Consider the following 25,178-nt stretch of genomic DNA (forward strand, 5'->3'; position numbering starts at 1 on the left):
AACTCACAATTTTTCAATATGAAATCTGTGGGTTCTGAAATGATACCAACCTACACTAAAGGAGAGTATGAGTTATAAATCATTACCAAGGAAACGAGAAAAGTAGATCACTATCAAGATGAATGTTGGCATCCAGATGCTATATCAAAATTATCTCATGTTTCTAAAGCTTTAAAACTGCAGTAATACAAATCAGATTTATGGAAAGTGCCACATCATGTATGTGATCTGAAACTCTAAACAATTCCTGAAAAAAATGTGTGTTGGCTTTCACCATGTCAGCAAGACAAGTTCATTATTGCTGAAGTATTCAAGCAGCTCACCACTGACACAGATAATAGTACCAAGCATTAATTGCAAATAACTTTTTTAGCAATTTCTCCTTGAGTCTCTCAGGTGTAAAACAACCCTTCCAAAACAAGCTTAAATTAGAATCACTAACAAGCAGAGAAGAAGCAGCTTTATCCTCGTACGCTTTGTCAATGAAGTGTTTCTCATTTTCATTCTCTGGTCAGACTGAAGAGACTTTTTAAATCAGGATAGATCAGTTTATTGTCCAAATATATGAGAGTACTTACCAGCTGTAAAGCTATAGAGCTGACTTCTGTGCTTTCAACAGTCTCAAAAATAATTAGAAGCCTCCTTTTGCTAGTTTTATATCCGTTTTGGGAAGAAGTTTCCCTTAGACATCTTGTACTATAATCCAAAGGCAAAATAGAAACCTTCTGTTCTAATGTAAGACTAATCTAAATCCCCTCTGCCTTTTTCCTGTGGAGGCAGGCAAACAGTAAACAGGAGGAGAATCCTGCTTGTTGCCTCATTTGCAAAAACAGTATAAAAGCAGAAGGAAGCTTCCAAAGTAATTGCTGTGATAAAAGGAGTTGTCAAGGCTAAAAGCCAGATGTGGCTTCAGAAGACTGTTTTTAAACTCTGAAGCACTTTGTTCAGTAGGTCAGGACACACAAAGATTGAGACATAAAAAGTGCATTTTTGTTTAAATTTAATATAAATGCAAGGCTCCTCTTTAAACTTTGAAAGAAAGTTAGCTTACTGGCTGCCTATAAACTTTATATCAGTCCTGAATGCAGGGCTTGGAGAAAACACAGCTAGTGGTCTTTTTATATTTCACATGAAAATACAATAAATATTTTGCTTTAGCATAAGGAAATGCCTGTTACTAGATAGATATTATCTGTTCCTACATTTTTTTGGTAGCAGCCTCTATCTATTATTAAAAGTACTCAGTTCTCTATAACATAGTCTAAATTGTGCAGATTCTGCATTATTTTTTCTGTTTTTTAGGACATATTTGACATAAAAGGCTTTGTCTACATAATCAACAAAATCAAACAAGAACATCCATTATTATTTGTGTCTTAATTCAGCTAGCCTTGCAGAAACAGACAAAAAAATCTGTGAACACAAAAAGTTCTCATTGCAACGGTTTAGATTAAAATATAACCATTCTCTGTCATTACCAAAGTTTCATTTTCATGTCACAGATTTCCGATCTGTAAATATGATTACCTGTAAACCTATCTAAAAGTTATTAGATAGCTATTATTATAAAAGTTTTTTTCTGAAAGCATCCCGTGAAACTCAGAGGTCTCAGAGATCACATGTACCTGTGTTCCAAAATCCTGTAGTAATGATGATCAGTGTGACTGAAAGAACAAGCTTTACAACCGTTACAGGACTCTTGTGAAACATGCATTCAATGCTAAAATCAAAGTGCCACAGGCATAATAGATGAGAGAACTGTATAATGGCCTATTGAAGAGTATACTGTATGTAAAGCACAGAATCTTAAAGCGATTTAAGCATTCCTAGATTTGTAGCATGGGATTATTCACGCCTTTATATACCAAAAATCAGAGAATCGCTGGTAAAAAAATTGTGCTGCAGAATACACTACTTTCAGTGCTTGAAGAAGAAAATTATTCAGAACTTCTTGAGGTTAGGTTGTTTGTCATACATTTACAAGCAATTATGCTTAATGGAAAGGAGAATTAAGGGTCTCCCAGTTGAGAGCAAGAACAAAAAAAACCCTACATGTTTTGAACTGAAAATCAGTCGTAATTCTTTGGCATTATAGTGGATGAACTGCTGTAGAAAATGCATTGTGATGAATACTGTGATTAGGTAATTACTAAGCAAGGTAACACGTCAGTTTTATCTGGTGAGATGGTTTTCCCCGTGCTTTAGTTGAGGTTCCTGAAAACATTCCTACACTCTCCTATACATTCAGTGAATTTTATCTTTCATTCAATGTGTCTAGCCATCATTTGGATTTTGCTTAGAAGGAGAATCCTACACTTTAGATCATTCGACTACTACATTTGCTACACGAATTTAGTTCTTCTAAACTCTCTAATTTCTTGAGGCCTCCCAGCTGACATGAATTTCACTCCATGCTGGGAATCCTATGTCCTAAATTCTGTGCAATATAAATTTTTTGAAAGAAGGCTACTGCCTCTTAGATGAGTCGATACAAATCATTAGAATCCTTGATTCTATATAATTTTGGTTGCTTTTGGTACAGAGAATCCCATTCACTGATTCTGTAGGTCAAACTATAATCTGGGAGCCACCCAAATTTCTTACCATGAGATGCCCATTTATTTAAGCTGCATCTTATCTAATGGCTTAAAAATTATATCTTAAAAATATTTAAGCACATTCTGACAATTGATACAATTTAATAAAATTTTGTGTCCATTACCTTTAAAGATGATTTAGTCCGAGGTTCTGTTTTCTGTCTGGTAAGCTTGTTTTGAATAAGCAATGACTGATCTGTACGAGCATCATAATTTCCATGTTCTGAATCATCTGTGTATGTGTCTTTGTCCTTTCCTATGTCTGAAGGAAAAACAGAAGAAAACAGTGGGCTCATTTTAGGTTATAGTGGAGAGAAACTAACAGTATTGTTACAGCCACAGTTGAATATTCCTTTTAAGTACCCACTTTTCAATAATTTATATTCTGTCCTTTCCTGCAAAAGTTTTTTACTTGAAATGTTATCATGTTTGTCTTGAACTAGAAGTGACTTCTATTTTTAGTAGAAGGCCTATAGAAACTTTGTTCTATTAATATTCAAATCACAAAAGCCCATAACATTCTTCACAGTAGTTTAAAAAAAGCCCACAAAATGATATAAACCAAATATTCAAATGCTTTTTTGCTTGACTCACAATTGTTGAGACTCAAAATCTGTTATCAAATAGGCAGGTGCACCCTGGAGACCAGAGTAACATCTAATGTTTTAAATTTAAATATGCAATCGAAACGCCCGACTCCCCTACACATATGCTGCTCATCATTAGATACAGTATTTGAAAATTTGCATATTAAGGTATTGCAATGACTACTTCAGAAAACATTTTAAGAGGTGTACCTGACGGTGGTAGAAGACAGCTGACACCATGAAGAAAGTGTTTTCCTTTTTCATTAGATTTGTTTTTAATTGCTCAACAAAAGTTTTTTATAAAAACTTAGTTGAGTATCCTAAGATAGCTGCAGGTGACTGAGGACCTTCCTCAAAGCTTACTAAGACCCACTCTCACAGATTAAATTTCCTCCTGCATCACCACTGCAGGCAAGTTAGAAGGACTTAAGTCTCTGAGTCGCTCTACATCCTCTATCAGAAGGGAGACTTTTTTCCAGACATTTAATTTCCTTGCACATTCTCCATCAAAAAATCATGACAATACTTACCATATATACTCAGCAGGAGTAAAATGAGGGATAATGCCTGTACAACGTTGGACCGTGTAAGTTTTAATGAATGTTGGAAAATGGTTAGTCTTGAAAAAATATTTTAAAGATGAAAAAGATGGAATAATTATTCCCACACAATCATATCTTAGACAAATTGGAAATAGAAACATATTCAGACAAAAAAGTTACCCACAAATCCTGAGCCAAGTTCTCATCTCAGCTTTCACATCAACATGGGAAAAGTCAGGGGAACTGGGAACAGCATTTACCCAGTAATTCTAAACCCTAAATAGAAGCCAAGAAACAAGTCATGGTTGCTGTGGGAACCACAATCTTGAATTTCCTCAATTTCATATTCATAAAAGCTCATCTGCAACAACAAAGTATTTTTCATTAAGTTGTTCAGTTAAATTCTCCACAGTAAGTAGTATAGAAGAAAAATAACCACAATTATCTCATGTAGCCTAGACATTTCTGAGATGGAATATTAAACTGGAATATTTACCAAGAGCTGTTTTTTTTGCAATTTAGCTGCTTACATAATGATTACACAAAATGAGCCCTTGGTAATTTCTGATACTGATATTAACCTCAGTAAATCTGTGAAGGGATTTCTTCATGTATGAAATAGCCCGGTTTAATTGTCACAACACCAAACTCAGAGATTTTATTTATTTTAAACAATGTTTTAACCTAATGTACAGGTTACTCTGTTTAATGTAGTGAATGTAGGAAAAAGACTGTGAAGAAGGTTTCAAGTAGTAGGTATACGAAGTAGGAAACAGGATGCTTAAGCAACTTTGCAGATTTGACTCACGCCCAGATGTGATGCGCTCTTAGCTTTACTAAAGATCAAGGTCTTGTAACAGAAGCCAGTAAAATGAAAAGAAGAGACAGCCCTATGAAACCTAAACTTTTGCATCTAGATAGGCCATTTAAGCTGAAAGAAAGTCTCTACTTACATTAAAAAGTCTATTTTTATGAGGGAAATTTTAGAGGATTAGACATTATAAGAACACCTAATACTCAAAAAAAACCTTTGCAAAAGTACCTAATGTTTTATTTAAACAATTTAGAGTTATGAAATGAGTTTTCCATTAGTGCTCAACATACTTTTACCTGCTAAACGTTTTTACGTTTCAAGAACACAGCTTTTAGCTTGTAGCATGTATTTTCTGTAAAAAAAAAAAATTACCTTCCATTTAGAGATACCTGCTATCTTGTCTGAAATCTAGTCAAAAAAAGTTTTAGCAACAAAAAACCCCCATAAAAATAAAGAAATTTAGAATTAAAAAGGTACATTTCTTACATAAACTTTAACAATACTTGCTAATGTACTTTTCAGCAGTTGATGACATTTTTTATGCACCTAAAGCACTGTCCTACAAAGTAATGGAATCAATACAGTAAAAAGGGGAGGAATGAAGACTAGAACATAGCATTTAAACATTGCACTTGAATAAGCATTTGTTACACCTGTCTGAAAAAATGTCAGACTGAGAGACATAGCATACAATCCATATTTTAAAAGTATATTCAAAAGTGTGCATTCTTCTTAACATTCATATAGTTTTAGACATTAATGTCAACAAAACACCTAAAGTTTGCTTTGTAGATACTTCGAATAGTCCCATTTACCTCTTCTGCAGCACATATTAAAACAAAATCTTTAATATAAATAATTATACTCAAAGAAAAACTTCAATGGATGGCATCATATTTCTATACCACAGCAGGTTAGAAAGAACAATTGCAGTATGTGTGTGTTTTGGGAGGCTCATTTTGTTTCTTAAGTTGAACTTTTTGTAAATTTCTTTTGATTAGTTTTAAAATTTTTAAAGAATAGAGAATGAAATATGTTGGGTTTAGAAAAAGATCTTGAGAGAAGATGACAGAAATGAAACTTTGCCACTAAAAGCATTGACTATGTTTTTGTATTCTTTTATGATCAGGTGCTTTTTCTGTGACAAGGTACCCACCGCTTATTAAAAGTGAAAGTCTCTCTTCTGTAATTTTCCCACCCACCAAGCCAAAATTACATTCGCTTAAAGATAAATTTACACGACCTAAATTAACTTGAGCTTGATCATTCCTAGTGTCACCAGTGTGTACTGCAATACACAGTGATTTAACTCCGTAAGTCTTTCTTCAATAACTGCACTTTTTAAACTTCCATGACATTTTTATATAATGTTTGTCTATATAGTAACACTATTTTCCACCATCCTTTCCTCCATGATCTCTATTATTTGGTTTTGCCTTTTAACTGCCATTTGGGATTGCCACAAGCCAAACCAAGATAGCACCCCTGAATATCGTGGCTGGAGTTGTACTGCCCAAGGATGTTTTTAATGTAACATACCCCAAAAGCAATGATATGGACTAACAGGCTTTCTATTGACTTGCATTATAAGTATCCATCTTTAAATTCAAACACGGAGTCTTTATTTGGCTGCAGCTCCACAAAACGTCATGAGAAAAGCTTGGCTGCCTCAAGCTCTTTCCCCTCTGCACTGTGGGAAAGCTACTGTTTACTTCATTTTTTTATTTCCCATCATGCCTTCCTCAACCTACGACAACCCATTTGGTTGTTACTGTCAAGAACAACTGCCAGCTGTCCCGACTCTTATAGTTCTTGGGTGGGCTCTAATGCCAACCACCACAACTAGCCTGCTTGACTTTGGGAGGGGGAGAGTGTGGGCAAGAAGCCACAGGAGATTAAAAAAAAAAACCAACAAAACAAAACACCAAATCCGGTTCATATTGCTCTAGAAGCTCAGGCTTTTACACCAATTCACGGAAAGATGGTTCCTTAACAGGCCTCAGATCACTGCTCGCCTCCCCAGGCGTATGTTCTCTTCTCCACTGTTAATAAATGCTGTCCCACCTGTGCTTTACTGGGCACGTCTGAAAGACATGAGCCAGGAGTCCCATTCCTATATGCCAGGGGACTTCCAAGTGCTCATGATTTTTTTATTAAATGTGGGGGTTTTTTGTTTGGTTTTTTTTTTTTTTTAATTTTTATTTTTACTTTTTCCTCTTTTCAGAGCTAAAAAAGATTGATCAGATTCTCAGCTGTGTAGCTCTAATCACTAAAATACTGCTCTAAAATGGCCAATGATCAATGTTCATATGGCGAAATATATGTTGAAAAACTTTGAAACTCTGCAATACCTTAAGAGATGTAAATAAAAGAGAAAGAAAGAGGAGGAAAAAAGCTCGATTGGTGTAAAAAAAAAAAAAAAATCTGCTCCAGTGGGAGGATGGGACTGTTGTATGTCCATGTCCTCGAAGTGACAAGGACATCTAAAGGACATCTGCCTTCATTCTTAACCCCTCTCTTTTTTTGGTTTTGAGCACCTTGTAGGATTAATTTTTTTTCCAGGGCTGTTCAGGTAAAATATTACTGCTAATGCAAACAGAATGTGCATGACCTTTTACATGACCTCTTTATATGAGCTTTCAGATTACCTACTAAAAGGAGGAGAAAGATCTAAATATCAGTCCTACAAAATCTTATATTTAAAAGACTATGTGCTTGCAGAACTGAGTAAACAAATATACAATGTAACTATAATGCATTTCTAAGCAATTAGTATAGCCAATAACAGTATCTTGGTGATGTATTTCACTTATTTAATTACGTTAATTAAAACTTGCGTGGTAGTTGAAAGCTTTTTGAACTGTTTTCACATAAAAAGTTTTATTTAAAAAATCATTAAAGTTATATATAGAATTTGCAAGCCCCAAGTAACCTGTTACAGAAAGAAAAATTAATATGCTATTATGACTTCAAGTCAGGAAAAGGAAAGTTTCTATATTAAACTGTTCAGCTTTCCCTAACACTGCAAAAATAAGATTTAAAAAAAAAAAAAAGGCTGAATTTTAAACAAAAATGAGGATATTAAATCAGAGAAAAGGGTGACAGCTTGTAATTCTAGAGGCAGAGACCAAATAATATTTCAATGAAGTCCATGGGAATTTCACTATTCAATTCCATAAGTCAAGGACTTCTCTTTAATTACGTACATACTTAAATTTAATTAGGTATATACTTATAATTGTTAGCATACCTGAATATATAACTAAGTAACTGTCAGCTTGGATCCACACTCAAGTATAAAGTGATTTAAAAAAGATTCAAGCATTAATCAAGCAGGTAACAGATCTCTTGATCCTAGTAGTTGCTTTGTTTTGCTATATTGTAATACAGAGGCATGATGAGTAACTTCAGTCTTCATAAATCACAAAAACCTATCTACACTTCCTGACATATAGTTTTGCTATGCTTGATGCATGACAGTAAGATCTGCCCTAAGGGCACTTACAGGATAAAATGTTGGAGAGACTTTCATTTCTGTGAGTTTTTTACCTAATAATGGAGAAGCATTTATAGTTTAGAAATAGATTTCTAGGTCCGCACTTTGCATCTTCATTTTTGGGTCTTCTTACCTGCTTGGCTACCTTTCTTTCTATCATCCTTTTCTGAAGGGTCAAGAGTGCATTTTAACTTTATGACAGTTAGAGGATAGAAAGCACTTGTCCTGTTTCTCTGTAACATGCAATCCACCAATATATTTTAGATAACTGTAGTGTAGGCTAGAAAATGTTTTCCAATTGAAATGTGGCATAGTTATGGAAAGGAAAATTAATATAAAAATTATTCCTAAATAGTTTCTGTTTCACAAACTTTGACAGGATGACTCTTGACTCAACCCTTTGAGCCTTTACAAATTTAGGGATAGACCTTGCAAAGCCTTAGTAAGAATGAGATTATTGGTCAAGAAATTAATCCCCTTTTGTCCTAATTTTAGTTCTAGAAACAAATAACCTGGAGAAGGATATGACTAGACATCTGGGTAAGTGGCACTGTGATGGATTTAGGTCTTCTTATTTTATTCTGCTGTGTACCTGGAATACTATATCGTAGACGTAACACAGAAGGTTTTGCAACTACCTGTGTATGTATCTTTAAATATCAAAAATTACCGTATCAGACAAGCACAGGCTTTTCTTAGTGTACAATTTCTCATGAGCTTTCAGACAGTGGTAACCATTACACAGAATATTTTTCATATTTAAAAAGAGAGTCAGGCAGGTATTATTGCTGTTTGGAGGAGTTAAGATGGTGTACAGAATTGGTACAGGCAGATTAAGTGCCTAAAGCACTTCGATATTTTGATCCTCAATATTAAGACCAAAGACTAATCCTTATTATGTTTCAGGGAGCACCAGGCTCATAATGGATCACACAGCTTCCTTATCCATGCCGCCAGCTCTCCAGACATGAACCAGCTCTAATATGGGAGCTGGACAATTCCCTACACACCAGGTATAGGAAAAACTGTCTTTCAGCTGTCTCACAACACAGTCAGACAGCCCTTACCGATGCAGGCATTGCTTAAGGGCCACAAGCTTCTGAAAAATTATTCTAAAAGTCACAATGGAAACATCACGTTTCTGTTGAAGCATGTTGTGCTGGTTTGGCTGGGGTAGAGTTAATTTTCTTCATAGTAGCTAGTATGGGGCTGTGTTTTGGATTTGTGCTGAAAACAGTGTTGATAACACAGGGATGTTTTCGTTATCGCTGAGCAGTGCTTACACAGAGTCAAGGCCTTTTCTGCTCCTCACCCCACCCCGCCAGCGAGCAGGCTGGGGGTGCACAAGAAGCTGGGAGGGGACACAGCTGGGACAGCTGACCCCAACTGACCAAAAGGTCATTCCATACCATATGACGTCATGCTCAGCATATAAAGCTGGGGGAAGAAGAAGGAAGGGGAGGACGTTCAGAGTGATGGCGTTTGTCTTCCCAAGTAACCGTTAAGCGTGATGGAGCCCTGCTGTCCTGGAGATGGCTGAACACCTGCCTGCCGATGGGAAGCAGTAAGTGAATTCCTTGTTTTGTTTTGCTTTGCTTGCGTGCGCGGCTTTTGCTTTACCTGTTAAACTGTCTTTATCTCAACCCACGAGTTTTCTCACTTTTACTCTTCCGATTCTCTCTCCCATCCCACCGGGAGGGAGGGAGTGAGCAGCTGTGTGGTCTCAGCTGCGGTTAAACCACGACACATGTAAACATTGTATGTATTGCACAGGTTATTCTGTCTACTTCTGTTTATCATAACATCACTCTATCAAAATTCACTTACAAGCACTTCTGTAATTGAGCACCGAAAAAAGTTTTTATCATGCAGTTATTACGATACTTTGTTGGACTGTTAATTTTGGTTCAGGTCTTCATTTCTCAGTACACTACATTGCAACATGGCACATAAATAAGGGAGGTTCTTATACATAAACTTTGTAGTAATTGGATTCAGGATACATTCAAAATACAAGGTAACCGTTATAGCAAAATTATGAACTACCTCATTCATGATCAAGTTCCTGTCTAGGAAGGATTTCATGTCATGCTAAGGAAGATGACTTACTATGCATAAATCCCTCATAATTAACCTAATTCAGAAAAAAACAGAATTGAAAAAAGAATAAATGAATTATTATTGGTTTATTTGCTAATGAGTATTGGCTTTATTTGCCAAATAACTTAAAATTAGATACTCATTATATCTAAATCCTGAATGCAAATTTCTATTGATTATATTACTCATTTTTTACATCTTATTTGAAATGAAATATTTCAGCCTAACAGTGGAGGGCAGATCCTCTGATGATCCTCTACCATTTCTGATGGTAGTATCTGCAGAAAGCTACTTATATGCTTATTTGTGTTAGAATGCGCAAATTGGATTTTTAAGTTAACAAGCTGACTATCAGATTCACAAGTCTTTCTCCTAGTCTAACTGAATTTCCAATTTGGTCTAACTCCTGAAAAACTTGATGCCTTAGCTATGTATGTGATAAACTGTTTTTTTAAAGGCATTAATCTGTAGTATAATAAGAAATCCCTTTTGTAAATCTGGCTCACAGTGTTTGAAAGTGAACATAAAAAAAGGAAGTCAAACCTGGCAACACTATTGGTAGTAATTTTAACAACGGAAAGGGACTTTGCAAATGGAAAAACAAGTCACCTACCAGTCCAATACTGCCACTGTCCTCTTTTCCTTTTGCTAAAGCCAAAGGACAATTTGAGAAAAGATCAGACTATTCAGTGGAATACTACTTCCTGGTGTTGTGAGCCTTCGCACCTTACACAGTTCTTTTTCACCTGTACCATGCATTAGAAGACAGCATTTACCTCAGTTATGTCAAGAAAAAAAATGATTCTTCTTAGAAAAAGGGAGTTATTACTGAAACAAAGTAAAACAAATTCTCCTGCAAATCATGTAAATTCCCTTCAGCTTAACTCATGAGTACTTTTCAGTTCAACAATAAAGAACTGCTAGCTTCTCTTAAATTCAGTCAATTGATTTCTAAAGCACACTCAAAACTCCAAAAAGGTATGTAGTAACCACCTTCTATAATTTTAACAGAGATTACTCCGTTAAGAGGATTTTTCCACTGTTCATGGAGATAAAATTATAATGCAAATAACCTTAATCAAAATTGTTTACATTCAGATTTCTTTTAGATAAAAATGGCCAAAAAATGTGATCGTTCAAAGATAAAGTTCATTCCCTTTATGCATATGATGGCCTTTAAGGAAAAAGAAAAGCATTATTTTAAAAATCTACCCATTACTGTTTCTTTATATATGCATGTGCACACAGACATACCCTCACACCAGTGGAGCAGCTCCTGGATTAACTAACTCATTAGTTAACCTTAATGTGCCTGCAATTCTGTTATGTTTCTAGAACTTTCAAAAAAAGTTCTGGAGGAAAACAAATTTTTATTATTGTGACTTTCTGTATGTAGTTACGATGTAGCTACTAGGAACTAACTATTCCCCCCTTATTTTTTCCAGCTCCAACTAAAGTCACAAGCTATTATTGGTAGCTGCAGTAAAGCCAGAAATTCAGAAACTGAAGTTAAAGCTATGTCATTTAAATCCAGCTGGCACAATCAAAGTAATTAGTGAACACATCTTTCAGAAGAAAAGCAAAGCACAGGAAAAACAGAATGGAATATAAATATACACTACATTTTTGAGCAAGTATCCACAGACATAAGACTTTGAAAAAAAAAAAGTATAATGTTGAATTCCCTTTGAAAGAATGATCATCAAATGTCTGAGTATCACTGGTGTGACTTTCAAATGTATTAAAAAATGGATGACACTGGAATTACATTGTCACAGCAATGAGTTCAGTTAATGTCTAGGTTCTCATGTAACACAAATTTATATGTATCTACAAATACAACACAAGTATTTCCATTTTTTCTTGTATTTACCTCTTATAAGATCCTGACACTCAATTCTAAAAAAGCATGAAAAAGATTTTTCCTGTTTTGCTAAATCTATGTCTTTTAGGTATTTGTGATTATTGCATCAACATGAGAGATTATTCCAAGTAAGTCCTGTATCACAAGTATACTGTTCTTGTTACCTAAAATACCACACTGAGACTTAGCCTGACTGTCGCTGTCACCTCACATAAGCATCTCTCCTAGATTATACACCTAGGCAGTAAGTACTTCTACTGCCTCTATAAAAGCTGCTCTGAAGTCTTCCCATTTTATACTAGAACAAAACCTCTAGGCATCTTTCAGGAAAAATTTCAAGTATTACCTCAAGACAGTCTGTAACTTAACTTACAAAGTTGGTCCTTCCTGTACAACTCAGTAACTGGAACTTCAGTCTTCCACTTCCCTGACACACAGCTTCAGCAGCAGGGTACTGGTTACTCTGGTACTGGTGGTCTCCCCCATGGCGAGAAATCCTACCCTCTTCTAACCTTGCATAAATACTTCTGAAGAAGTCTTGACAAATCGGAATGTTCTCATCAAAAAGCTTATTCAGAAAATTCCCCCATGTGTGTGGTTATAGGATTTGACTAGCTACTTGCAGCTAAATGAGTTGACAAAAATGAATGTGTCTTGCTGTTGAGAATAAACTCACTGTAATTAGTTTTTCACTAACCACATTATATTGGTTAGCAGGCATATTGGTCTCTTGGAGAAGTTCTTAAGTAAAAAGGCATTTTCTGAACAGTCAAAAAGCAGGAATCTTTCAGTCATTTGATGAGTAAAAATCTTAAAAGCAGCTGCAGTAGAGCTGGAGGGATTAACATTCTTCGGTGAACTGGGAACTCTGATCTTAGTTTTATCTTTTGTGAACTCAAGTCGCAACAAGTGACAAAGGTCACTTAAACCAGAACTTTATACTCTTCTATAATGCAAACACACAGGAAAAGAAAATGCTTTTTCAAGGAAGTAGAAGCAATAACATGATTTTGCTCTGGACTGAACACCAAATTCTAAAGCACGCTTCGAGAAATGCAAGGTGTAATGTTTTACTTAATGTGCAGATCCAAGCGATAGATGATTTCCACCTAGGTAAGATCCGAAAGCCCTGATCATAACCTTCACTGGGTGGGAATTTCCACAAAGCTTTGGCTAAGCACTGAACATTCCGTCACACCTGAATCCTGATAGTTCATGTTATATGTTACAGAAGCTCAATGACTATTACTTTGCTTGAATTTACTGATTCCTCAAACTAAAACCACTACTTACCACCTAAAACTGACAGAGGAAAAAGAACATAAATCCATAATGCCCTTGATCCCATTTGTCTGTGTTAGCAGTAACAAAGGTGTAATACATTATCTTCTTACTTTATAAATCCATCAACGTCACTAACTAAACAAGTCCAACAGATGTATGACCTAATCTATAGTCAACTGAAATAAAAGAGAACCTTTCCACTGAAGTCTGTTACCTGACACCTGTTAACCCCCTTCTCACAAGAAGATAGTTTGTCTATGGACACAACTCTGGAAGAGGAGAAAGCCATTTGGCCTATTTTATGTACAGTTCCGTGATGCTACCTAATTAAAAATTCACCACATTCACTTAATTCAGCATTCTTTCATGTTCTCAGGAGAGCAGTTTGAAAAGGTCCACGAAGAAGATGATACCCATTAATCAGCTTATTTTGCAAACTCCATCAAAGTGTCAGAGTACCGACTAAAGCATGGAGCAGTGCTGCATCGTTTTCACCTATTTGCTGATCAAAGTTCAAGCAGCAATATTCCTTTTTTGTTGGTTTTTTTTTTTTTTCCCTCCCCTCCCGCCGCCCCTGAGGATTCAGGATAAAATCGAAAATTTTAGTCTTTGGGACAAATTCTTACCCACATAAATACAATCCTCAAGCGCAAACAAACTCTATTTTGAAGGCTTATGAAAAGGCCACTTTTTAAATGCACCTTTAACTGTCCCTGATTTCTCTTCATGAGCCTAACTGATAATGCTGATTTTTATCTAAGGCAATTCTTACTACTGACTTCTGGGATTTATTTATAAATAGTTTCCTTTCTTGCTTGTAGCTGAACATCCTAGCCAATTATACTTCTGCAAATACAGAATAACTTCACAGATTTCAGTGATCTAACTTGGGATTGACTCAATTAACATGGGTAAAGTAATAAATCAAGTTAGCAAAGGGCTCCATTTAAGTATTTTTTCTGTCTCTTCAAAGAGCATAGCTGTAGTCAGAAGAGGAGAAACATCCACACCGAAGCTTAATACAATTTTGAGCTGATGGGACTCAATCTATCTTTTCCTCAATCACTGATCCCTCAATGTTTCTTTTCAGCTTAAAACTAGGTGATGTGAATGAAAAACAGCACATCACTTACTATGAGAAAGAATTACTGCTGCCATACATAAATACGCAATAATATCAGCATGTGTATGCGTAAGCAATTAGTAAAAAAATAGAACAGGATATTAAAAAATTGAAACAAATCGTAACAGTGAAATGTTCTAGTACCCGTGCTTGCCTACCCAGTGAAACCAATTACACTGCGAGAGTGCAGTAGCTTCAACTGGAACCTTACTGAGACACATGATTTTCTTATACAATCTTCATGCCAAGTTTTTGGTCTGTGTCATGATTTTGGAACATTTTGATTTTGTTTTGGAGGAAGTATCAATTTCATTCACATTTCCAGTAGCTACCTCTCTAGGAGACCTTGAAGAGCCTCTTATCTATCATCTATTTTGGGCATCAAGAAAAACCAATGCTAAAACATGTGAGAGGTGAACGGAAATAGCTTTTTGAAAGCAGATCTCTTTCCTCCAGCATGAAGATACAATTTCTAGTTTGATGCTACATTGACTGTGAGCGAAAAGATCTTTCACAGTAGTTGCGCAAGGTGCAGCAATATCTGCATGTACTTCAGATGGGTAATACACGGCCAGGGAATTTCAAAATTAATTAATTTTGGAATTTGCAAATTACTACTTGTCTGTGTATATACAGACTCACTTTGCAGTTGCAAGGATGGGATTATTCTAAGAATAACTCCTTTCCTACTTTCTTTGACTTAAAGTATCAAAATAGCATTAATGCAGGTACAAATATGCCCCAATTATAGCTATTTTTCTGCTTCCCCCCCCCCCCCCCTAGAGTGGAACACTTTTTATACATGAATATCTAAAGCAAAAATAACAACATAACAACTGCAGCCATGACAATACTGAATAACATGACTATGCAGGAATAATAATAACTAAATAATAAAAACTATTTCAAAGGAATTTCAAATACATGCTTCCAAGTGATTGTATTATGAAGGATTGTTATGCAAAAAGGTTATACTGAATGTATGAAAAAAAAACCTCCTGTGCCTTTAGTCTCTATTTACTGTTGGTCTAAAAGGTGAGAAAGTATCAGGAAATTTATGCCAGCACATATTTCTTTAGTCACATTTAGCCTCCTCTTTTAAAAAACCTGTCAGTTCAGGGAAAGTATGGCCTTTCCACACTTAAATACTGCAAGTGTAACTGAAGAACAAATTAATTTTATTATTATTTCAGTTCAGACACAAACTTACCTAAAAATGGATCACTGTATTCCGTATTAGACAGCTTAAGCAAGTTGTTTTCCAAAGTCTCCATCACTTTAGCTGGAATAAATGCAATACTCATATCAGCATTCACATGTATTTTGTAAGTAAAAGACACACTTTTTAAAGTCACTGTCAGTGACTCAAATGAAAAACTTTAGGCTGAAATTTTGAAGAGCACTTTTCATTGGTGGAAAAAAACCCAAGATCACTTTAATGAAAACTTTCACTCTATTCCTGAGAGAAGTTTGACTTGGTGAAATAACCTACTAGAGTAATAATTAGTACCTATCAACATTAAGGACTTATCAAAATCTAGTAGCAGAAGCCAGCCAAGTTAATTTATTCTATAAAGGTTCACACACAGTTGGCAATAGTGTATGGCAATAGCTGTCACACACAGTGACACACACAGTGACCTGGATCTCCAACTAGATTAGTCTCTCTGTTAAGGCACGTTTATCTGTCAAAATAGAAATCCTAAAAGAAAAGTAGTTCCTTTTTCTAACACAAGCTAAAATTCATAGGGATTTTCTCCCTTTTCGCTCATTCTTTCCATACCACTCTTCCCTGATTCTGCTATTCATGAATGAATGTATCTGCTCCTACATGTTCATACTTAAAGACATTTCTTGCCAAAAGCCTAATATTTACTTTTTCTCTCTCTCCTAGGACAGACTACAGAAACCTTCATGCTCTTCCCCAGCATACAGGAGCACTTTCTTGTCTTGTTTTCAGTGAGAAGGAAATAATCTTATAATTCAGAAAAATAAAATAAAAATTAGTTTAAGCCTCACTTCAAACATTTTAGAGATTCACTCAAGAACTCCCTAACTGTGGTTCTTCTGTTTTGTGCAAAAACAACTCTCCAACAAACTGTAGATATCTAAACAAATCAAAGCTTATCAGATACCCCAATAATTTAATGAAAGATGCTAAAAAATTGTGTCTAAGACACCACAGGACTTCAAATGATGTTCCCATAGATCCCTTCCATTCCTAGTGTTGGAACAAGCTCTTGAAAGAGAAAAACCTCCTACCTCGTTCTGACACTACGTCCACTGTAGCTGTAGATGTCCCTGCGCTTAGAGGCTGAGGCCGGGGCTGCGGCTGCACACGATTTGGCTGCAGAAATGACGAATGCTTGCTCAGACTCTGAGGATGTGTTTGGCTCTGGGCTAGGCATGGCATAGATCTTCTAGAGGGTTTTAATGGATGCTCTTTCACTGTCTCACTCTTGCTTGTATTCATACCTGAAAAAGCAAAAGAAAAAGAACATAAGCTCTGCCATAATAGGCAACGCCAAAGAAAGACAGCTAATTATAAAAACTCAAGGTGATTTATCCACTTAATAAGCAACTCTCCAACTAAACAAAAATGTTTAAAATATTTAAAGAAGAATACAGAGTTGAGAACAAAATCCAGGAATTCTTCACCTACTCTTCCATCAACATCCCACAACTCGAATTCTCAATATTCTAAATCTGATGATTCTGTGGTACATATGTCATACAGTCATTCCGAAGCAAATGACAGCACCTAGTGTCATCCACATAATGATTGCTAAACAAAATTTTAATTCAGTGCTAGAAATTAATAAAACCCCCTCAAACAAGCAAACAAAAAAATCGCATACAAGCAAAAGATGTTCACAAGCTTCCTGAAGGATTCATGAACACCTTCTCCTTTGAATTGCAGCTGTTGCGAGTTCTGCTGAATCTATTAGCTTTTTCTAGTTTTTCTTCTGGGACACATGCCAGTCTTGGGTTTTTGTATGTGTTGCCTGGCTTTAGGTTCAGGTGCCTACATACAGACAGATGCACCAGTCAACTATGCGGTATCAGTGAAAATGTTTGAAAACTCAGATTGTTAATTTAAGTGAAGAATGTGATTTGGGAATCTCCGTTTTCAGCGTGCCATTTTAAAAATGATCCAAAACTCATTCACTGTTCTGAGTTTCTCCTATCTTAACATTACAACTCCGTGTTTCCAAAATATATCTCACAAACTTTTTATAATTAGCATGGTCTATATTGTATCTCCTTGTTGGTGACAGAACAAACTTAATGTAGTAACTGCTTATATTGCCTGTCCACAAACAAGAGATTGGCTACATTTCCTAAACTTACGCTTACTGTATCAGGCATTAAGAACATTATCTCTCGTCTGAACGAATGGAACTTATTTTTAAGTCTCTGAATCCTGAAACAAAGTTTCCCTTTATGTTAACTGTGACCCTCATCAACACTAAATTGTAATAATGTAATAATAATTTCTAAAATTTTTACTTTTTCTAAAAATTCACAGGGAAACACTAAATAATCCAAGTGCATTTGTCTAGGAAAGCACAATTGATGACGTAATAGTGACAAGAAATAAGGGGAAAAAAGAACCGATTTTCTACCTCTTTTACTTGAAAGACTCTTTGCCAGGATGCAACTCCAGAGTCCACTGGTGCCCAGTCCGCAGTCCCCAGCCACAGCCCCCGTACAGAATTGTTCATCAACGCACACCAAATAATGCATTATCATCAACTTTGTTGACATTATCACTTAGCATTTCGGATTTAGAAAGTGTTACAGAGTGCCATGAGAACATTATTCTTTCCTTTTTACCCCCCAGCACTTCGAAAGTGTTCTCATTAATATTACTTTAATTACACTAAGCTACAAAAATGTAGGCCTGAAACAATTTAATGGCACTCAAATACACACACTCACTTAATACTAGGTATTTCATAAAAGAACAGGAATATTAAATGAGACCCCCTTGAAAACCTGCAAAAAGTCAGGAATATTGAAAATGTTATTGTGCATGAACAAATGATTAAAACAAGCAGATTTTGTTTTGTTACCATTCTACTATCCATCACTGCTGGATCAAAGGCTAATGAGAGGTAGTCTAATATTCGTTTTTCCCCACGTGAGTCAAGTTTCTTCCTTGGAAAACATCATATTCATCACTTTGCATACAAAACCACAATTATTTTGAGTATTCCCACTGTTCTCACATGGGCCTTCTAATGCAAAAACATAAGGCCATCAGCTACACAGGTCTTCAGTCCCCAATTCCAATTAACAAATATTAATGCATTAAAGCTTGACCATAAATAACTTCACATTTTAATAAGATTAAAATTAATATCAAAAGTCAGATTTTTCTGAGAAAAAAAAGATGGTTTTATTCCTCTGTTTAGCTGTTACTGACCTTCAGACCCTGTTAACTATTTCTTATTACTACATTAACACACAATATGACTTCTCTATGAATATATTGAAAAGGAACCAAAAGCCGTAAAACTGGCTATATGAAATTTTTTTCCCACCAAAATTAAAAACTGTGACTGAAAAATTACTTAGTAGTTTTAATATTGAATCTATTTTATGGTGTTCTTGCTAAAATGTAGTATGAGATTTTTAAACAATTAAATCAGCTGACGTTGTGCTACTCTGGTTAACAATAATTCAGTTTTCAAAGTAGTATATACTATTTCAGCACATTTTGTTTGTATGACTGGCTGTCTCTGTTCTGAGCATGATAATTATTTACAATCAAAAAATATCTAACTACCCTTTCAAGATGATAATTTTATCAATATTCATCCCATTTAACTCCCATTTTATATTTCTTCCCAAAATCTCAGGAATTTGTCAGACAACCAAAATTTGAACCTGTCAATATTTGCAAAATCAGGGCTGTATACAGCTATCATTATCCATAAACATGCTCATTATTCCACTTCAGTAACTACAATTAGATGTATTTCTAAATGATCAGGTTTGACAGATAGTAAATAAGTATTTAATAACGATGATAGAACGACAATATGAATTTACGACTGTGACTCTGCAATAAGTATGCCTCGTATTGTATTCCGGTATTTGGCACATAGGATGGCTTATAGGCACTATGAAAACTTAAAACAAATCTATTCCTGAAAGGCTCTTGTACACTTATAAGGTGTGAATTTAGTTAAAAAAAAATAAAAGAAGCTAAAATACAGATGCTAAGGGCATTCTGTTCTGCAAAATATTTACACTTTCCTTTCAAAGCTATAAAATTAATTTCCCCTTCACCATTATGGAATTATATTAATGATTAATGTTCTTAATCCTTTCACCTATTGGATTACCTTTGTGAAAAAACATTGTAGAAGCACATGGTGGCAAAAACCCCCACATTTCAAAGTCAGTTAGAACAAAACAGTTGGGACAATGATTTGAAAAGAGCCCAATTCATAGTTGTTTCTGAGAAACTCATTATTATATACCTTCTGACTCAATCTAGGGCCTTGATGCACGCTATCCTTATAAAAATTGAGTAATTCAACACTGAGCAAAATCCAAGTTCATTAAAGAGCTAATCTACTGTATTCAGCTCCGTGATGGAGAGGGTTTGTTTCTCCTGCTTTTGCTTACGGTCACACCGTACCCCGGGAACCGGCAGGTCAGGCAGAAAGAACACGCTGGAGCACGGATGCATCCCACGAGCCGGATAACTAATGGAGTGTGCCTGAAAGCTGGGGAGCAAGAAAGCCACATCACATCAGGGGACACGCGGTTTGTGCAGACTAGGAACCACGGCGTAAAGCAGGGAGCAAGCAGCCAGGCCGCAGAGGAGAGCAGAAGGAACTCGTGAAGGACAGGAGGCAGCTGTGCAAGTCGGTCTTTGCCACTGGGCAATTGCTTGCTGCAACTTAAAAATAAAATGAAAAAAAAGCAGACATGTTTGTATGTATTTGCCAAAGTCTCATACTGCCCTCACTAATTCAGTAGCTAGTTGCATGATTCATAAGAATTCCTAATTTTTCATGAAGCTTCAATTTGTTTACAAAATTAGAAACACATTTTCAAAGACAACGCATTGTACATTGAGGTGGGTTGACCTCGGCCACCAGCTAAGCACCATGCAGCCACTCGCTGACCCCCCCACAGCGGGATGGGGAGAGAGAATGGAAAGAGCAAGAGTGAGAAAAACTCATTGGCTGAGGTAAAGATAGTTTAGTAAGTAAAGGAAATGAGGAAAAAAACCACAAAACAATGATGCAGTGGCAATCACTCACTACCTCCCACAAGCAGACTGATGCCCAGCCAGTCTCCGAGCAATGGCTACCTCCCCACCCCTCAGATGTATTGCTGAGTGTGATGCTCTACGGCATGGGATACCCCTCTGGTCGGCTGGGGTCAGCTGTCCCCGCTGTGTCCCCTGCCAGACTCTTGCCCACCCCAAGCCTGCTCGCTGCGGAGCAGAGCGGGGAAAAAAAAGAGAAGGCCATGATGCTGTGCAAGCGCTGCTCAGCAATAACCAAAACAGTGGGGTGTTCTCAACACTGTGTTAGTCACAGATCCAAAACACAGCACCATACGGGCTGCTATGAAGAAAACTAACTCCATCCCAGCCAGACCCAGTAGATACATTCACCAGTTAATGCCAGAGATGTTTGCTACTGTCTTGTTCAAACGCCTCAAGTTGTTCCGCCAAGACCGTGACCTCTGGAAGACTGCTGCCTTTCCTGTCAAAGTAAACTATATCCAAACGCACCACAGAAGAAAATTACAGTCCCCAAAATACCTGGGAAATCTTTATGAACAAGGATATTCACATAAACAAAGATTAGATTACAAATACACGTTAATATTCACCTCTACCAAGAATATAAGGCAGAGGAAAAAAACCCCAAAATATCTATGGTTTCAATGCCAAGCAAAATTAAACACAGGGTTTTTGCAACGAAGAGTGCTAAAGCCTCCTGTCTGTACAGGATCAGCAGATCTTCTGTGATAGCGGTACACAGTGTCAAAGATCCTCAGAAGATTAGTGTAGAGAGTCTGTTTTACCACACTATTTCTCTGCTTGACAGCACAATTTACTCTGCAGCATGTTCTTACAAATCTTAGTCTCTTAGTGATGTATATTACCTCTCTCCGACTGTACCAGAAAGAAATAAGCAATCTAAACATTTCTGCTGCTTGGAGTGCCATGAACTTCCAAGGAATTGTCCTCATCAAAATCTGTGCCACTTGAAGAAGGATGTCACTCTCAGCAAGTCTCTCTTATCTAAATCTCAACATATGAGTCCACAAAGATGGTCCTTTGGTTAGCAGGATACTCCCCATATTTAAGTATAACAGCTAAGGTTTAAAAGAGCCTTTCATTTAAAAACCTCCCCGAAGCTCACAGAACACGCTTTGCTTCAATGTAAGTGTTGCTCTACCAAGAAATGCAGACCTTCGTTAGTCTACCGAGGACAGTTCTTCCAGATCTGCAGCACAGCATAGCTGTTCTTAGTCAGACAGATTAAGTATTAATTTAATATGAGGTTAAGGTAGATAGAGGTAAGCTGCTGCTATCTCAGAAGGTGCTGCAGGTCTTTAAATAGGTACGAGCAGAAAGGACTCTGCTCCTCAATGATTCTGAAGCGGATGCTCTGTGCCAGCCGAGTAGGCAGTGGCAGTGGGCTATAGCACCCACACTGCTGTGTTCAGAACAGAGCAATGCTACATAATGTGTCTGCTATGCCACTTGCAAGTTTTCTGAGAAGTATTCTTTGTAGCTCTTCCTAAATGGACATGTTTATTAGACCAAAGTCTACAGTAGTTAGACATAGCAACGGGTAATATAGAATAATATATAAAAAGATGTATTTTATAATTGTTCCGGATGGCTTTAACGATCAATTTCTTAAGCAGTGATGTGCTGTCAGTAATTATGGACTCTACCGCATAATTATTACTGTTGCCAAAAAAGAATGTTTCTTGCATCTGTATTGGAGTCACTGTGTGTAGCAAGATGAATCACTTTATTACCAAAGAAATCTACAGTAATGCAAACAACACACACTGTCATTCAATTTTAACAACAATTTAAGTGATACATATAAAAAAAGAGTATAATTCTTTCATGAGGCGCTGCCTCAATTTAAAAGAAAATTACTCCCTTTTGCCTCTGTCACTATATATTCCTTTGTGTCATTTCAGATTCCGTAATACCATGCTGCTTCTGCTTGGAGAGAATGAGTCACAGCAAAGTAACCTCAGAGCACATTTGCTGTTATGCTAGTAGTATGATCTACCTCCATGATTCAAATTTAACAAGTTAATTCATTCTCTGCTAGCGTGTCAGAGTCCAGTTCTGCGATGTGCTAGGTTTGGTGGCATTTGCTGTTGCATGCCAATGCCTACCCAGCTCTGGTGCACAAACAGCTTGTGGTTGACATCATCAACTGGGTCACTAAATTGATTTACTGAAATTATATTTGTTCCTTCCTCTCTTCTCCGTAGAGGTGTTTTCTAGAATCTGCACCTTTCCAACTAGAACTTCGTCACACACAGAGGGATATTTGGATCTGCAATAAAAGACATTTAGCAAAAAAAGAATACATTTGTTTTTCTATTTGAACTGCATTTATTGGTTTATGTCTAGAAAATATTCCTCCAGCACTTAGCATGAGTATGGAAATGAGTATAGAAGTTTCTCATGTTGGAGAAAAAGGTGGTTAAAGTTTATGGGTTAATCAGATCCTGCCTTTTATTTTAGCACTTCTGCCTCGGAGAGCGTTCTTTCCGAGGGGAAGCTGGGGATTCCTGTCATGTAGGCCAATCCCTACATGTCTCAAAGCCAGAATAGCCAGCTGTACTACATCTTCTCATAGCTTCCTGGCAGAGCAGGCAGGAAAGATGGAGCTCTTCTGATCGTTAAATCAGTATGCGCAATTTAATACATGCTCAACATTATGCCAATCTAGAAAGACTCTAAATGAAGCCTGCTCTCAGATGCCTCCAGGTTTTGGCCATTAGAAACATAAAGAAAAAATTCTCCTATGCTTCATTCTGTGAAATACAGATAGAGTTGATCATTTCTTTACCATTAAGAGAAAAAAAAATGCATTTCATTTGCTTCTAATTTTAGATGAGGAAAATTTGACAGCTAGTCCATATGCATTGTTAACCCAATGCTGGAAGCACACTTCGCAAGGTTGGTCCAGTGCTAATTTCAAAAGAATAGCCCGGTAACTATTGCCCATTTAATCCAGCATAAACCTTAGCATAAAACAGGAGTAGCTACTACACAAGTCAAATCAGTAGCATCAGCTTTATAGAGATATGCTATATAACAATGTCCACAATCAATATCAACAACATGCAGGTCTTACCAACTACTCATGTCATCACAAGTTTGATACAAATACCTTCTCAGTTGTAAGAAAACTTCTGTAAAGCCTTTGGCTTCACATACCGTACATTACTAATTAAAATGAAAAGTCATTCATAAAACACATTAAACAGACTGAGAAACTGATAAATCTCAAATGTTTCTGTCAACAGCATCATCATAGTTAGAATCTTTAATCGTAAAATATGAAGAAAAGCCTGCAATGGTTTTCATGACATTTAAGTTTAATGTGAAAACATACTTCTACAGTATCAAGTATAAAACAGCTCAATTTTGAAGAGCATTTCATTTTCAACACTGAATGGATGTAACAGGTACTTACTGCTAAAGAATAAGCTTACTCTGATTGGCAGCGGCAATCTACAAAAGAAAACTTAATGTAGGATAATTACTCTATTAAATTCTGAGAAACCGTACCCAAAAGATATGTAATAATGAAGAACTAATAAATTATTTCAGTAACAGAATGAGTTTTCTTATTTATTTGTAATACCTCAACAAATACAAAAGGCATTCGGTTTCACATATTAGACACGTATTTGAGTAAGTGAGGAATGTACTCATACTTTCCTTTTTTATATAAAAGGCAGAATCAAACCGGCTAACCTCTGACTTCATTTTACATTCTTATAGGAAAAAAAAAAAACAAAAAACCCAGCATCAAGTATTCTTACTATATTAACAAACACACTTAAAAAGCCTCATCAAAACTGGAGAAATTAACCAATCCTTTTTTTGTGAAGAAAAGAAAAACACGACACATACTAACTATGGGAGAAAACAGCCTTCAAGGATGAATCCTATTTCTCTTCAATACTATCAGCATATCAGGAAACCTTAGAAATCCCAATTTTCTAAAGGTATTTTTTAAGATCACCTTAACTGCCTTTTCCATTATGAAGTGAACAGGCCAACATTATTCCTATTGAATGTTTCAAACGTAGCCACCTGTGAATATAACTGCTACGCTAGCCAATAAATACATCCTGAATGCTAGTAAGCCATTGCGATGGTATTTTTCAATTTCATCCCACTACATGAACAACATTGATTTATGAAGGTGTTTATGAAATAATATGAAGTTTAACGATATCATCAATCATGCCTTTGAAGACTGCTTCCATTAAATAGCATGATTTTGCTTCAGTTTTTTGCAGTTGTAAGTATCATGGAAAGAGGAATATACATAAACAATTAAGTAAATTGTAAATGCCTATACTCATGCTAGCTTTTTTTTCTCTCAAGTTAGACGTGTGAGAAATAACCTTCAATCCAGAAGCATCGCTAATGAAAGGGAAAGGAATTGGCAGGATTATCTGAAATTTCTCCAAGAAAACATACACAACAGAACTTAAAAATTATATGGTTAGTTCAATC

General features: G+C 36.1%; 1 protein-coding gene across 1 annotated transcript in view; it reads right to left on the reverse strand.

Moving 5' to 3' along the window:
- The window catches only part of ANO3 (anoctamin 3), a 222,379-nt gene that overhangs the window by 79,476 nt on the left and 117,725 nt on the right, over positions 1 to 25,178 (reverse strand). The window contains exons 2-4 of the mRNA XM_075163291.1: positions 16,670 to 16,882; positions 15,618 to 15,689; positions 2,723 to 2,859 (exon numbers count right to left, since the gene is read on the reverse strand). Coding sequence (XP_075019392.1) covers positions 2,723 to 2,859; positions 15,618 to 15,689; positions 16,670 to 16,882 — 422 coding nt within the window. The remainder of the gene's footprint in view (positions 1 to 2,722; positions 2,860 to 15,617; positions 15,690 to 16,669; positions 16,883 to 25,178) is intronic.

This window comes from Calonectris borealis, chromosome 14 (genome assembly GCF_964195595.1).
Source record: "Calonectris borealis chromosome 14, bCalBor7.hap1.2, whole genome shotgun sequence".
NCBI classification, from domain to species: Eukaryota; Metazoa; Chordata; class Aves; order Procellariiformes; family Procellariidae; genus Calonectris; species Calonectris borealis.